Source organism: Rutidosis leptorrhynchoides, chromosome 4 (genome assembly GCF_046630445.1).
Source record: "Rutidosis leptorrhynchoides isolate AG116_Rl617_1_P2 chromosome 4, CSIRO_AGI_Rlap_v1, whole genome shotgun sequence".
NCBI classification, from domain to species: Eukaryota; Viridiplantae; Streptophyta; class Magnoliopsida; order Asterales; family Asteraceae; genus Rutidosis; species Rutidosis leptorrhynchoides.
In genome coordinates, this window is record NC_092336.1 from 131,416,881 (window position 1) to 131,435,066 (window position 18,186).

Sequence of the window (18,186 nt, forward strand, 5' to 3'; positions counted from 1 at the left end):
ACTGTTAATTTTAGTGAATACTCTATATTGATATATATGATGAGATGACACGATGTATCATAAACTACTTATTATTATTTGAATCTAAACTATTATGGTTAATAGTATGTATAATCACGTATATGCATATGCTATGAATAATTTAGATTGATATACTAGCTCTACAATCGATGCTATGAATACTCTATATTGATATAGGTAAATTGGTATGGTTATTGTAGTTATACCAATATTTAAATATGCATTGCTAGGTTATGTTTACTGTTTGTGTTTGTATTTCTTTGTTACTCTATAGCTGCTGTGTGTTTTCAATTATGGTGCTTAGTGTTTTTGGACAACCTCAATTTCCACCCATGCGTGTAACCATTTATACTCTTTGGAGACTCAAATTCTGTATGCAGCTTTTGTGGTGCTTTGTAGCCCAACCAACACGGCAACACCACACAAAGCGCGGCCTCCCCTATGTTATAAAATGGAGAATCTGGAGTACGGACTCAGATGAAGACTAACTAAAATGGACAACTCCAAGTACAAATTCAACCTATGCAGACTAAAAAGAATATTTTGAATAAGATATAAAGACAAGACAAACTGGGGAGATCATGAATAACGAAAAAAACTGCATCATCTCTGAGTGACAATGTACACATATCAATTTGCATAAATGCTACGAGTATCTTTATTGTAATTTGACTTTAGGTATGTAAATGGTCCATTAAGTTCAGTACATAATACATATCATCATCACAAGTTTTTTTTTTTTTTTTTTTTTTTTTTTTTTTTTTTTTTTTTTTTTTGAAAGGCAAGGTTAGTTGTTAGTTGTTAGACTCGAACCTGGGTCACTCTCGAATCCATGAAACATGGATACCAATGAAGCAAGGCCTCATTGGCTATCATCATCACAAGTTACATAACATAATTTAACAAATAGTAAATTCAAAGTGCTGAATAAATTGGTACACCTGGTAAGGAATAACCTCCATCTACAATGAAAATATTACCTGTCACATAATTTGATGAATTATGGATTAAGTACCTAACTAATGACGTCATGGCCGGGTTAGTTGTGATAAATTCTTGTAACGGAACGGTTTTTAAAGTCACGTTCTTAACCCATTTTTTTTGGAAGAGTTCCTCTGTGATCTCAGATTTGAAGATCCCAGGAGCTATTGAGTTCACCCGAATTTTATGATGTCCAAGTTCCATTGCCATTACCTGTAAAGATTATTAATTACTTTGCATCAAATTAAAATTAATACTTATAGGGGGGAGGAATTAGTTTCATTACCTTTGTCATAGTATCTAAGGCTGCTTTTGAAGAAGCGTATGCAACGGTTCCATGGTAATGACAACGATTAACACCAGAAATAGAAGAGATGTTGATTATAGATCCTCCTTGATTATGAACACGCATTTGAAGGCCAACGTACTTCGACACCAACCATGATCCTCTTATGTTTATTTTGAAGGCTTGATCCCAGTCTTCTTCAGACAAATCGAGTGAACTTCTTATAGTACCTATGTACATATAATTTAAATAGGCAAGGTTAAAACATGAAAAAGAAAGGTATGAAGTATAAATACTTTTACCGCTTAGAATTAGCTAAGTCTTAGCCTCATTCCCAGAGACACCTCCAATGTGTTTTCCCCAATCACTCTCTAGCACATTGTTAGAGACTAGATTTTAGAAGGAATTAATAATTTGATTAATCAAATTGTGAGTTCAAGAAAATTTGTAATTGAATTCATGTACTCCGTAACAAGTTGTTTAGATTCAATACAACTTGTATTTTGCATTTGAATCTTCATCATCTATTCCTTTAATCAATACATCTTCCTGTTACTATATCTATCATATACATATATTTCTATAACTACTGTTTCCGATCCAAACACCCTAGAACACGAATCTGAAGCTGTTAATCTAGGCTTATCAGTTTTGTCCAACAAATCTGTCACCCGATGATAGGCCTTGGGATGTTAGGTGACCAAATACGTTTGGATATTAACCCTTTATTCAAATCCGATTGTGCAAGTTTCATCAACATAAATTTCACTTCTTTCATTTGATGAATCAAGTAAAACCCCTGAATTAGCTACTTCCTCTAGAAAAAGGTACTCGGTATATTTCATAAATACTCGCCATTTTTCAATTTATTCGGAAAAATCAATATCAATACTATATATCAAAACTTAACAATCACAAACTAGGACCGTCTTAACAATTTAGAAAACCTGGGTGAATATAAAAATGACCCTTATATATGTAAATTTTTTAATACTTACAAAAAAAATATACTAAAATTTATTAATACGACAGAAGTTTGCAAGACAATTGTATCATTTTGTTTTATCATCGAATATTTATTCGACAATTTTTTATTTAGTCTACTTAACTAATGAACAATTGTTTTATTAACAAACAAATATTTGGGCCTTCTAAAAATTTTGAGCCTTCACCGGTTATCCATGTTGCCCAATCTCGAAGAGGCTCTGCCACAAACAATCATGTGTACACATTCCTCTCAATAAGTAAAGGCAACATCTCACATTGACATTTTTATAAAGGGTGATGATATGTACACAATTCTTTTTTGTTATGTACACAATCAACATGCTTTACAATATTATACTGTACAACACTGTAAAGCATGTTGATTGTGTACATAACAAAAAAGGGTTGTGTACATATCACTCCCCATAAAGGGGAAATCGTTCAGAATATTCCAAAGGTTTTCAGCCTTTGAACCACGAGATATGGAGTCACTTCAATAGTTTGTACAAGTAATTTTGTTTCATTTTTTAAAAGCAGTATTTTTGTTTCACTAGTTACTACATTACTCCAAATACACATACGTCATGGTACAATATTATTTAGATTACAAAAGCAAACCAAATTATAGAAAAAGATGTTATAAATCAACAAATTGAAATTCATTTATCAACAAATTAATTTCTTCCCTCAATCCTTTCCGTCTTTATTAGTGCATAGTGTAAGTCCCTAGTTCATTATCATGTATTCGTGAGTACTATTGACATTGTAAGTACTTTGGACAATTGTTTGTTGTTTTGTTACCTTTTCTATTTCGATTACAGTCAATTGTATGCATTTATTGTTAACTTACAATTTGTCTGTGTAACCGCACGAATGCAGACTGCATCCATACTGATACAAGTTCAACCGCAGGGTTACATGTGCAGAGTATATATAATGTTGATTTCGGGTTCATTGTTGGGGTTACGAACCTTTACACAACCCTAGCCGTGTTTTTCATTCTCTGCAGGTCTAGCACTCATCAAGGTCGATCTATAACATCTACAAGTCGTTTTTAATCAATAGATCAAAGTTGTTTGAGTTGTTTTGATATAAAACCCAATATCGAGTTTTTCCGCACTCGATATTGTTAATTAGGTCGATTAATACTATTTAATCGCTCCTACAGTCTTCCCCGGCCTTCTCGAAACACTCTTGATTTTCAATACATATAATATAATGAAGTTTTATTGTTTGTTAAATACAAAATACACTATCAATATCAACAAATATTATACTCCCTCCGTCCCAGATTAATTGTCCCCAGACAAAAAACACACAGTTTAAGAAATGTCATTATCACACTGTACTTTCTCTGTACTTTTTTCTAACTTTACAGTTTTACCCTCAATCAATTAATTAGAAAACCCTCTATCTTTTGTAATTTAATTAATTCATTAGGGATAATATTGTAAACTTTGTTAAATTTACTTTCCATTTTTAGAAGTGGACAATTAATTTGGGACAGTCCAAAAAAAAATACTGGACAATTAATCTGGGACGGAGGGAGTATAAGTGAACAAATTGTAGGATAATTTGCACATAATATCTATATGACTATATCCACTATTATCAATAATTATATACCCCACGTTTAAGAAAAAGAGTAGCTGGTTGCTGATGATGTAGTTTATAGCTAGAGCGCTCTTAGCTGGAGTTTAAATTTTTAACTTGAAAGTTGTAACTTATATTTTAAAAGTGTTTGCTAGATTCGGTGGAGTTTATAGATGTATATAATATATAATATAAATGGACAGAAATTAAATTATTATATATAAGGATATAAGGGGTAATTAATAGTGTAAAACATTTCATAAGCTCGTAATTAATTAATTATTATTAATTATTAATTAATTAATTATTATTAGCCTTATATACTAAACTAGTGAAATGACCCGTGGAATCACGGGTTTGTTTAAATGAAACAGTTTAACGATGTGTTTTATGTATTAAGTGAACGTAAATGCTAACGTCATATAGTTTAATGACCCGTGGAACCACATATTCCGACTAAAAAACTTGTCATTATTTTTACAAACATATTGATATACTAAACTTAGTCAGAATAAATGAATACATTTATTCTCCCACCACTTACTTTCAATTTTGATCACAATTATTATTTTTTCTTATCATAAAATTTACATTACAACGTTTTATTGAGACATGTATTTCGCATACATATGTAACGTAATTAATCCCGTAAAGAAGACCTATATTTGAATAATAATAATATATATTAATACTCCCTCCGTCCGACTACAAGTATCCAGTTAATTTTTGCATAAAGTTTTATGAAATTCTACTAACTTCATTCTCCACTAATCAGAAATCTTCTCTATCCAGAATAACCTCTTCTGTTTGATTGAAATATCAAGTACATACTTGAAATGGGACAGCCCAAAATAGAAAGGTGGATCATTATCATTTTGCATTATTGTAGTAATATCGTTGTATATCTATGTAAATCAGTATTGTTATCTCATCGTATTATTGGTCAAAACAATAACTGAAGTGCTACTGGTGATGTGAGCAAAATAAGTAAACAATTGTAATTAGTTAGATGTATATATCAATTTTTTGACGAAACGTGATTTATAGTATCCGTAGCCTATCAATTAAGAGAAATTAACAACAATAGAAAAAATTCGAGTCAGCTAAAGATATATAAAGATAACTAATAGTGATCTGTCACACCCCCCAAAATGGACCAGGGGTAATTGTGACCAATCATATCATAACACACTTGTATAAACGAGAACGACTCTATATGAGACTTTTTAAATAAAACCTTTGTTAATAAAACAGCGGAAGCAGTAATACATGTTTACATTATTATTAAAACGTAAAATAAATGTTTATGAACTAAAATATAATATGCGATGTGGACTCCATGCAAGCATCAAATCTATCATCACAAAGTTGCAAACAGCTAGCTCAATCATCATCTGAGACAAAACATGCTTAAAGCGTCAACCAAAAAGGTTGAGTGAAATTCACAGGTTTATAAATAATATCCAAAGTTTTAGACCACAAGATTTAGTTTAAAGTTGATTGATATAGAAATATCAATCTAAAAGTGTTGCTGCATTTTGTAATATCGCTACTAAACAAGTTTACCCTATGACACCTTGTACTGTCAGTGTCGTGGAATCATTATTATGTAACCAAAGACCAACGGTCGAATGGTTAGAGACGTTACTCTCAATAGGCCTACTCACAATAATTAAGTTTGCATTTAAACGTAGCAATTGACGATATTACGGTAGGGATTTAGCATGAATCAAAGCATGAAAGCATAGTTAACAATTTAGTACTTGTGTCTAAGTGTAAAACAGTTATAAAGCAAGCATGTGTCTCACCCCAAAAGTTATAAATAGTTAAGTAAACAGTAAAAGTAGGGCTATGAAAATCACCTTAGTAGCACAAAAGAGTATTCCACGAAAGAATTGAACGAAAGGACGTGACCGAGATCTCAACCTAGAGATAGAACGTATGATCAGACATTGCCTAACAGACAATAGTATATAGTACTATATTGATAGTAATGGTTCACTAAAGAATTTTCATTTTCGGAAGGTTACTATTTATGAAAAGTTTCCACTTATAGTAATTTTTCAATTTTAGAAAGTTCGGGTTAATCTTTAGCAAGACGTTGTATAACTTTACTCAAACTTCGTTGCTATCAAATAAGTCAGGAATGACCAGATGTAACCGGGGGCCCAGGACTCTTGACCAGAATCTAAGTCATGGCATTCGAGATCCACAAGCTTACCCATAAATGGCAACCTAGACATCATTCACTTACGACCGTGAGTAGCGATGAAGTTCACATGAATTGTACATTATCTTTGATTAACCTTCACTTTAGGTTTATATGTTATTATATATGTTATATTATATTTATTAATGTATTAACAATTTGATTATCTTATATTATATACTATAAGTTATTATTATTAAATTAGTATAGTTATAAAATAAGTGTTTATTAATAATGTATTGTTATTAACTTACATTATAAGCATTATACTTTATTATATAGTATAGTTAGTTATTAACCATAAGTTATAATAATAATATTAATTTAGTATATGTAATATACTTATGTTAATCGAAAATCATACTAATATATGTTAATTCGAATATTAATTCATTAAATATTATATTTATAATTTTTATAAACTTAGTTAATTATACAATTCAGTAGGATATTTTATAAAAATAATTTTATCAAGTTTTTATATTTATTTCCCACTTTTCTTTATATATATACTCGGTTTATATTAATCAAATTAAATTAGGTAATAAATATTAAATCGACCTAAATAAATAATTTTATATTTTTTATAGGTTCTATATTATGTAAAAATGTTATAAAATTATTAAATCAAATTTTAAATCAAAATATTATTTATTTAATGTTTTCTAATTATTTAACCATTGTAATTGGCCTATAATTAAATAAATAGGAAAATTAATTTAAAATTAATTTTTATATTTTTTTAAAGTATCTAGTGATGCTAATAATTATATAAAAATTTTATAAAAATATTTAATACACGTTTGTATTTATTTTGTATTTTCTTTATTATTTCTCTCGGTTTAGAATAATGCAAAAGTAAATTCTTTTTAAATACTAATCGTCCCATTTATTTAATTTTTATAATTTTCACTTGTTTATAAAAGTATAATAATCTCAAAAAAAAAATATAATTATTTTTATTACTGTTTAATATTTTATTACGAATTTTATATTGTTTTTATATTTAAATACTACATAATTCGTATTTAATTATAAATAATATTCCATAAATTATCAAAATTATTTTTATACATCATAATACTTATAATACTAATTATAACATGTAAAAATAATTTATATATATTAAATTCGAATTTTTAAAGAATATACAAAAAAAAAAAAGCAATTCGATAAAAAATATAGAAAATACCTCAAGTACTTTCCCAAGTTTGTGAGAGAGTTTTTTCAAAGATTTGATACAAGTTTTTATAAAATGGAAGTGGGTATTTATAGGAAAAAAATGGTTGGTGAAAATAAAAAATATAAATAAAATAAAGGTGCCAATTTTGATAAAAAATAAAAACATGTTAAAAATGTTTTAATTAGTTTTTGTTTTTGAAAATATTTAGTCAAAATTCATGGGCTCATTATTTAATTTATAAAAAAAATCTCTTTTTTTATAAGCTAAAAATATATATATAATGATTAAAATAACTTATCATTTAATTAATAATTATGTTTCATATAGTTTTAAATATAATACGCATTAATATTAATATTAACTAAAGTTATTTTATATAATTAGTGTAAACTTTAGTTAACAAAAATTGTCGAATAAAAATAAATATTTGATCAATGTCAAATTTAATTATATATTACGTATGGATAACAACCCTATAGTCAAATTAGTCAATTCAGGTATGGAAATATGAGGGCTGTTATAGTACATACCCGTTAAAAGAAATTTCGTCCCGAAATTTAGTTGTTGCCATTAATCGGTGTTGTTCGTACATAGAAGAGGATATTTACGTTTTATTTGGTTTTCACGTTCCCAGGTATGCTCGGGACCTTGCGTGAATTCCAACGGTTAGAATATTGTTCTGTTTCAAGAATTAAAATCATACAAACCATAATTTCTACAAGTTCTTCTACGAAGTGCATTTTATTATTAATGCGAAGATCATTCAAAATGATGATGTTATACAAGTCATTTCAGTAAATTGGATATATAAAATGTGTTATGAATAATATCGAGCTCATTTAAACCTTGAGCTTTTATGCCACCACGCTAGGGTAGACAAAATAGAGAGGAGTTCATGAAAATCATAGTCGTGAAATTTAATAGATATTTTCATTCTTTACAACAAGAATGATGAATATGAGTTGAAAATATTGTTTTATCAACATTGGATAATATGGATAAAATGATTCGATTATAGGAAGAGTATAAATGAAGTTATCTTAAAAGTTTGAAATAAGGAAATATCAGTTTGCCTTAACTTTTGATATAATTAAAGGTGATTTTCGGAATTCAAGGGATTTAAAGGAAATCTTTATAATCTGTATAAGATTTGATTCTCCGGTAATTAAGGAAATTAAAATTGCCTTGATTGTTGTGTCTAGAATTTTGCTATAAATTAGCTTCTTCTGTTTCATTATCTTCACCACTTCTATACTTTCTTTCTCGATTCATACTTCCAAAGATTGTGAAAATGCTCCATCCAGTTCTTATCCTGGATATTTTTCTGACTATCGTTTCTGTCATTCTTCTTTTTCATTTACCCTAGAGGAATCTGTTTACTTCTACAATTACCTTGGGGTTATAGTGTTTTTAAGTCTCCCGTGTCTTTATGTTGCTATACGCATTGATATACACGGTTTGTAATTTCCGTGTTGTTATCGGGCTTTATATTTTCCCTTATATGTCGGAGCTCTATGATCTTGTTTTTCCTTCCCGAATTCAAGTCAAGCGAATAATGGTCTAGAATTCGTAGGTATGGAGTTTCGAATGATCATAATATACAAAGCAGAAGGAAAGGTAATAGCACGATTTGATTTGTCAAATTACTAGAATTACTAAGGATAGAACTATAAAGAATATATGTTCTTGATATGTTCAGAGGTTAAGTAGAATGTAAAAGTCATGTAACATGGCAAATGATGATTATAAAGTCTATGAATCCTCATCTTCCATTAAAAATTTAGCATGACTTACTTTAATATAATCACGTTGGCCTGACGTCATTATATTATACTAACTCATGCTTCAATTCCCAACACTACCTCAAATCATTTAAAATTTAAACTTGTATGTTATAGAAATATAGAAACTAAAACAGTTTCCTTTATTATGTAACGCAGATAGTGCGAAGTGATAAATAATTTCGGACAAGAATAGTTATGAAGGTATCTTCAGAAATATAGAGGATATTTATAACGAAAGATACGATGATATCTTAGAATTTTCTAAGATCCAATGCTAATGAGGAAAATTCTTCTGTAAGGATTTAGAATGCGTAAGGAGATCTTTTGTGGTTTTCATCAGAATTCAAATCATCTAGATTCTTTGATTACAGGTTTAGTCCTTGTGATTTGTCCATGGTCTCCTTCATGGTTAGCTCAATCCGTTTTTCAGTTCTAAATCTGAGCTTTTTCAATATGTCATTCTTTATCATCAAACTTTTGGCCATTAAGACCACCTATAGCTTTTGCTGCTTCGTCAGCATTCTCAAGGTTTACGAATCTGAATCATTGATTATCAATCCGAGGTGTTTTCAAGAATTTTGAATTTGAAGTGTTTAAGCGTAGGATGTAACCATCAATGGTTCTAATTTTGATGGTTTGACGTGATAATTCATCACAAAATACGAATGAATATATATATGAATTTAGTAATCTTTAGGAAGATAACACCTGCTAAAGCTTTACTTGGATTCTGATATGTCAAAATTAGAATATGTAATTGAATTTGTACAAAAATGGTTGTTCTTTAGTGAACGGATACATATATCTTGTGAACGTAAGTAGTATAGTTACTAATTATTGAATCAGAATTGAAGAATGTACAATGCAACATATTAATGTGAGATATAAATATTTCTCGGGTATTACCTACCCGTTAAAATATTTTCACAATTAACAGTTTGTACAAAAGAACTTTAATTACAATCTTTATAGAGATATACGTTCATATATGTATTCTTCAAATATAATATAGATTTAATGAGTTAATATAATATTAAAATCATTTGATTTGCGGTTGGAACAAGAATAAATAATCTTCAAAACTTGAGAGATTACATAATCATCGCGGAATATTTCTTTAATGGAGTTATGAATCAATACTTCATCGTTCATTGTTATTGATATACCTCGGTATATGATGTTGGTGCTCGTGGAATTCTTGTGAAATTCACAAGACACAAATAATGTTTTCTAAAAAGTTTCGAGTACATCGAAAATGGAAGTGTAAAATCAGACATGTATTTGAATGATACACTTGATTTATTATGAAATGGAGTTTATTGTACTGAAGCAGTAATTAACGATCATTAAGTCATTAACGAAGGATGTACATTATAGCATATTAGTGATATGAATTAACCAAGTAGTACATACTAGTTAAGATTTACACGTAATAGCTTAGCACAAAAAGATTTATTATTGTTTCAAACCATATATATATATATATATATATATATATATATATATATATATATATATATATATATATATATATATATATATATATATAAAGTATACATATATAATTCTTCAGGAAGAATGAGTCAATACATCTCAACTCATTATTACTAATATTCCTTGGTATCTATGGGGCGTATGATGTTCAAATCCGAGGTACTGAGTGTGATGTTGAGGCGTGAAATGCAGATGTTGTTGTTGGTGATGCTGATGCTGTTGGTGGTGATGCAGATGGTTCTTACAATGCTTATGGTGTTGGTGATGTTGGTGGTATTGTTGGTACTAGTGGTGCTGGTTATGTTGCTGGTGTTGCTTGTGGTACTTGGGTAGTAGGTGTGAGCCTAGCTTCCAAATCGTGCACTGTTTTCTCCAGGGTTTCTACTTTTTGCTCGAGTCTATGGATTTGTTCTACCCATTCCTCCGTAAGGTTTGTCAATTCTTGATATTTAGTTTGAAGTCTTCTAACTTCTTCTAATAACCCTATCTGGTTAGAATTCGGGAGTAGAGGAAGAATACTGTCTTGGGTTACATCGAGTCGACCTTCGAGGCGGAAAATCCTTGTGAAAAGAGTGAAAGTGGTATTGCGAACAGGTTCTCCGGTAAGCGGATCGAGTACTCCGACGTTTGGTGGTAAGTTTGGCTCGTGATAAGGAGTACTTTCTTCATTTCTCCATAGGGTGAGTATTTCGCGAACCCATCCCCATTTTCTGAAGAAATCTCGGTAATTGATCGGTGGGTGTGCTCCCATCACGCTATCTTCGGAGCTAGAGGAACTTGAGGAATCAGGTGAGAAATCCATATTATGTGTTTGGAATAAGGTTTGATATGAAATGGGTGTTGAATATTGAATCATATATTCGTCTCCTTGAATACGTATATATAGAAAAAGATTTTCGTAATTTACGGAGGAAATTTAGGAAAAGTGTTAGACAAAGTCTATTGGGATAGATATGATAAGATATGATTTGTCTATACTCCATTTATGCAATAATTGCAGTATGACGTGTCTAGATTAAAAATGATAAGTATGTAATCAGATAATGATTAAAGACTTTCAATTCGTAATGGCCTATTCAGGTCTAGGGCTTGAGCTATAGGATCCTTTAAATTGGTAATCCAAACCCTTCCATTCTAGAGTTTCGTAGACACCATCCGTCAAGAAAATTCAATGATAAAAAATAACGAGAAAACAAAGATTTAAAAGTAACGAATATGAGTAGTGATGACATTATAATATCTTTGAGATTCTCGATAACTCAATGACATTTTCCGGTTCGTAAACCGATGCATAAAGGCATAAAACATATAGGTACGTGGTATAACAAGGAGGTTATATACGTTTGAGTATAAATAGTAACAAATATTGGAGTTTCAAAAATCATGGATAATATTTCATGTAATACATATGTAATACACAAAACCATGATAGATGACATAGAAATGTCGAGAACGGTGTCGCATTTAAATGTGGTGGCGGAATTGAATAGTACTTAGGAGAATGAGCAGAGTTCTTAGATTGGCTCGGCATTCTAAGATAAGTAAAGTTTATAAAGTATAGTGTAGCATTTAACAGTTAAAGGCAACAATTAAAGGCACTATAGTCAAAGGAAGTTGTAGTCCTACATTGCTAAGGTACCTAATTGTATAAGGCACACTTAAAATGCAATCCTGGTTCTCTACAACAGTCTGCTCTGATACCAATCTGTCACACCCCCCAAAATGGACCAGGGTAATTGTGACCAATCATATCATAACACAGTTGTATAAACGAGAACAACTCTATATGAGACTTTTTAAATAAAACATTTGTTAATAAAACAGCGAAAGCAGTAATACATGTTTACATTATTATTAAAACGTAAAATAAATGTTTATGAACTAAAATATAATATGCGATGTGGACTCCATGCAAGCATCAAATCTATCATTACAAAGTTGCAAACAGCTAGCTCAATCATCACCTGAGACAAAACATGTTTAAAGTGTCAACCAAAAAGGTTGAGTGAAATTCACAGGTTTATAAATAATATCCAAAGTTTTAGACCACAAGATTTAGTTTAAAGTTGATTGATATAGAAATATCAATCTAAAAGTGTTGCTGCATTTTGTAATATCGCTACTAAACAAGTTTACCCTATGACACCTTGTACTGTCAGTGTCGTGGAATCATTATTATGTAACCAAAGACCAACGGTCGAATGGTTAGAGACGTTACTCTCAATAGGCCTACTCACAATAATTAAGTTTGCATTTAAACGTAGCAATTGACGATATTACGGTAGAGATTTAGCATGAATCAAAGCATGACAGCATAGTTAACAATTTAGTACTTGTGTCTAAGTGTAAAACAGTAATAAAGCAAGCATGTGTCTCACCCCAAAAGTTATAAATACTTAAGTAAACAGTAAAAGTGGGGCTATGAAAATCACCTTAGTAGCACAAAAGAGTATTCCACGAAAGAATTGAACGGAAGGACGTGACCGAGATCTCAACCTAGAGATAGAACGTATGATCAGACATTGCCTAACAGACAATAGTGTATAGTACTATATTGATAGTAATGGTTCACTAAAGAATTTCCATTTTCAGAAGGTTACTATTTATGAAAAGTTTCCACTTATAGTAATTTTCCAATTTTAGAAAGTTCGGGTTAATCTTTAGCAAGACGTTGTATAACTTTACTCAAATTTCGTTGCTATCAAATAAGTCAGGAATGACCAGATGTAACCGGGGGCCCAGGACTCTTGACCAGAATCTAAGTCATGGCATTCGAGATCCACAAGCTTACCCATAAATAGCAACCTAGACATCATTCACTTACGATCGTGAGTAGCGATGAAGTTCACATGAATTGTACATTATCTTTGATTAACCTTCACTTTAGGTTTATATGTTATTATATATGTTATATTATATTTATTAATGTATTAACAATTTGATTATCTTATATTATATACTATAAGTTATTATTATTAAATTAGTATAGTTATAAAATAAGTGTTTATTAATAATGTATTGTTATTAACTTACATTATAAGCATTATACTTTATTATATAGTATAGTTAGTTATTAACCGTAAGTTATAATAATAATATTAATTTAGTATATGTAATATACTTATGTTAATCGAAAATCATACTAATATATGTTAATTCGAATATTAATTCATTAAATATTATATTTATAATTTTTATAAACTTAGTTAATTATACAATTCAGTAAGATATTTTATAAAAATAATTTTATCAAGTTTTTGTATTTATTTCCCACTTTTCTTTATATATATACTCGGTTTATATTAATCAAATTTAATTAGGTAATAAATATTAAATCGACCTAAATAAATAATTTTATATTTTTTACAGGTTCTATATTATGTAAAAATGTTATAAAAATTATTAAATCAAATTTTATATCAAAATATTATTTATTTAATGTTTTCTAATTATTTAACCATTGTAATCGGCCTATAATTAAATAAATAGGAAAAATAATTTAAAATTAATTTTTATATTTTTTTAAAGTATCTAGTGATGCTACTAATCATATAAAAATTTTATAAAAATATTTAATACACATTTGTATTTATTTTGTATTTTCTTTATTATTTCTCTCGGTTTAGAATAATGCAAAAGTAAATTCTTTTTAAATACTAATCTTCCCATTTATTTAATTTTTATAATTTTTTCTTGTTTATAAAAGTATAATAATCTCAAAAAAAATTATAATTATTTTTATTACTGTTTAATATATTATTACGAATTTTATATTGTTTTTATGTTTAAATACTACATAATTCGTATTTAATTACAAATAATATTCCATAAATTATCAAAATTATTTTTAAACATCATAATACTTATAATAATAATTATAACATGTAAAAATTATTTATGTATATTAAATTCGAATTTTTAAAGAATATACAAAAAAATAAAAGCAATTCGATAAAAAAAATATTGAAAATACCTCAAGTACTTTCTCAAGTTTGTTAGAGAGTTTTTCTAAAGATTTGATACAAGTTTTTATGAAATGGAAGTGGGTATTTATAGGAAAAAAAAATGGTTGGTGAAAAGAAAAAATATAAATAAAATAAAGGTGCCAATTTTGACAAAAAATAAAAACATGTTAAAAATGTTTTTAATAAATTTTTGTTTTTGAAAATATTTAGTCAAAATTCATGGGCTCATTATTTAATTTATAAAAAAATCTCTTTTTTTTATAAGCTAAAAATATATATATAATGATTAAAATAACTTATCATTTAATTAATAATTATGTTTCATATAGTTTTAAATATAATATGCATTAATATTAATATTAATATTAACTAAAGTTATTTTATATAATTAGTGTAAACTTTAGTTAACAAAAAGTGTCGACTAAAAATAAATATTTGATCAATGTCAAATTTAATTATATATTACGTATGGATAACAACCCTATAGTCAAATTAGTCAATTCAGGTATGGAAATATGATGGTTGTTATATGATCACGGTATGTATTCTCACCTTATAATAGCTTTATACCGTTGAGGAGAATTAGATGATTAACATGTATCGATTATGATAGTTAACATCATAATACATAATTCGGAGAAGAAGAAAAAAAGAAAGCATGAATAATTGTCGCTAAAAAAATTAGGGCATAAAGACATATCACATTAAGATTGAATAAATGAGTAAATATGATGAGTTTATATGTTTAAAATGAGCTCATATGATATAATCATATTTAAGTGGATAAATATGTTATTATTAAAGTTAAGAAAGGTATATATGATAAAATTTTTAAATAAATAATAAAATATTTAATTAATATTAATGACAATATCAAGATGGCTTAGATTTTTTTTTTATTTTTGATTTTTTCTTAACAAAAAAAATAGCTTAATAATGACATCATCATTATAGGATTTTAATAGAAACTATAGATGTGGTGGTAAATGTTGTAGCTTAAGTTATATTCGATTGTAGTTTTGAGTTCGCTCTCAGATTACAAACGATCCCTCAACTTCGCCTATATTTCCACAATGGTCCCTCAAGTTTACACTTTTTAGGAGTAAAAAGTGTAAATATATAATTTAATTAAAATATAAGAAACTAATTCCACCCGAATTTATAAATGTGGTGGTAAATGTGGTGGTAAATGTTGTAGCTTAAGTTATATCCGATTGTAGTTTTGAGTTCGCGCTCATATTACAAACGGTCTCTCAACTTCGCCTATATTTCTACAATGGTCCCTCAAGTTTACACTTTTTAGGGGTAAAAAGTGTAAATATATAATTTAATTAAAATATAAGAAACTAATTCCACCCGAATTTATAACGGGCCCTATCTTCTCGCTGGGTGCGAGTTAAAGTTTTCAGAGACCACCGTTCAACTTGGAAAAATCTTACGAACCCAACGGGACTTACTATATGCGAAACGAACACTTCTCAAAAAAACGCTAAACAACGACAAACAACGACAACCCGTATCTTCCCGCTCGGCACGAGTTAAATTTTTTCGACTGCAGCGTCAGACTCGAAATAATTTTATGAACAAAACGATACTAACTACGTTCGAAACGGATACTTTTTAAAAAAACGCTACACACAACGACAGCCCGTATCTTCCTGCTCGCCACGAGTTAAATTTTTTCGCCAACACCATTAGGCTCGAAATAATTTTATCAACAAAACGAAACTAACTACGTTCGAACCAGACATATTTAAAAAAAAAAACTAAAGACGACGACACCAATAACGACGCATAACAGATGACCCGTTTTCCCTTCTGTAAATAAAACTGCGTTAAATATGAATACGCCGGCCGAAAGCCCCCGCCGCATCGCGCGGGCCGGTCCGGACTAGTTTATTTCTTAAGCTACTTTTTTTTCTTTCCAATTAACCTTACGCACTTTGCGAGCCGACTGATTTCAGGGCAACCACACACTTTGTGAGTAGCCTGAAGTCGTCGTGGATGAACCTTCTTGGCCACAAAGGGGTATATTATTTTCGAGCACGAGAACTCTAGGAATATTCACCTTTAGATATCAAGTCTTATTATTAAGCCACCACTCTTTGTGGGGTTTTTAAAATCTACTTCAGGTTGTTTATTTTTCAGAGCTTATTTTTCATTAACCTCTTAATATTTGACTACCAAACAATGCTAAAAATGGAGCTTGTAAACATAATAAGCTTAAGCGCGCTACTAGAAACTACTATGTCAAACAAACATAATGAATGTGAGTTACCTGTAATTCCAGCATTGTTGATCAACACATCAATACGGCCAAAAGCGTCCCAAGCCTTTTTAACACGTGCTTCAATAGTAGGACCATCAGCGCTAACATCAAGTTGAACTGCAACTGCTCGAACGTTATTATTGTTCCCAGCTTCAGTTTGGTTTGCTGGACCATCTGACCTATCCAAATTGTTAATTCTGTCACATAAGACTTTGAGGTTGTGTGTTCGACGTGCAGCTGCAATGATCCTACAATCATATCTGGCTAAGTCGATACAAATGTCCCAACCAAGACCTGAGGATGCACCAGTAACCATCACAACTTTGTCTTTAATGTCTCCACTTGATTCATGATCATACTTTGGAAATGATGATTTTGCCATTACTGTTTTAGTTGTTATAACTAGTATTTCGAATGCTAAATAAACTAATACTGTATTTATATTATCGTTGGGACCGCAACATATATAATTAGTTAAGGAAAGTCGTTGGCCATTTGTTAATCGTTGGGACCGCAACAATTGTAATTAGCTAGGGAGAGGGATTAGACGTTACATAAAAGTCAATAATCACATGCATTGGATGATCTCGGCTGATCATAAGTGTTTTACAAAAAAATCTATAAAAACACCAAATCAACAGTTTGCGTTTGCTTAAGAAAAGGTAACATATTTACATACTGATACTTGAGTTCAAAATCTAACAGAGATGTCTTCGAGCATAGATAAGATAGACAGCCGTCTATGGACTAAAAATTTAGAAGTGCTCAAAATTTTGAATATGTAAATATTTTTCTCAATATATTTAATTAAATTAAATAAAAAAATTGTCAATTATCGTTAAAATATCTTGTTTTTGATAGTTAAATACAATGTAAGTAAATAAATAGATAAATTAGAGTATTATTTTTTTTATGCGTAGTAAAAAAATTTAACGTATATGTGGGCCCATTTTTATTTTCGTCTAGGCCCTTTAAATTGTTGATATTGGTGATTTTAGTGTCATCGGTCATTTTGTGTGATAATGTGATTTACTTGAGACAAATGATTTCGAGTTAAGCTTTATAACAAGTTAGGAGAGTGTGAAATACACGCTTGTTTAAGTTAACTAGAGTCATCTAATTGAAAGGTTGTGTTTGTCAGTTGGTGTCTTTTTTGGCCAAAAGACATGACTAATTATGAAATGATATAAACTCTAATGAAATGGTGTAAGCTTTCATGGAATGGTGTAAGCATTCATGGACACCTTTTCATTGAAAGTTATAACCATTCATGGACACCTTTTATTCAAAAGATGTAACCATTCATGGTACCTTTTAAACAAAAGGTGTAACCTTTCATACTCTATATATAGAGAGTATTTGTCTCACTTTCAATGACGATAAAAACTCGAACACTCACAATATAGCTCTCAGT

General features: G+C 29.4%; 1 protein-coding gene across 1 annotated transcript; it reads right to left on the reverse strand.

Annotated features, from left to right (window-relative positions):
* Positions 1–936: 936 nt before the first annotated feature.
* On the reverse strand, positions 937–17,103 carry LOC139840164 (uncharacterized). The gene is made up of 3 exons (XM_071830387.1): positions 16,782–17,103; positions 1,289–1,518; positions 937–1,215 (listed from the first exon to the last, which is right to left on the reverse strand). The coding sequence occupies exons 1-3, from the start codon at positions 17,086–17,088 to the stop codon at positions 937–939; spliced, it is 816 nt and encodes a 271-aa protein (XP_071686488.1). The 5' UTR covers positions 17,089–17,103.
* Between the last annotated feature and the right edge of the window lie 1,083 nt (positions 17,104–18,186).

What these genes read in the sequence shown, in the direction of transcription:
- LOC139840164 (XM_071830387.1), bottom strand. Translation starts at nt 17,088, where the DNA reads ATGGTTACTGGTGCATCCTCAGGTCTTGGTTGGGACATTTGTATCGAC. An exon ending in CAACAATGCTGGAATTACAG is followed by an intron (nt 1,519 to 16,781) that starts GTAACTCACATT and finishes ATATGTACATAG; the next exon opens with GTACTATAAGAAGTTCACTC. An exon ending in CCTTAGATACTATGACAAAG is followed by an intron (nt 1,216 to 1,288) that starts GTAATGAAACTA and finishes TAATCTTTACAG; the next exon opens with GTAATGGCAATGGAACTTGG.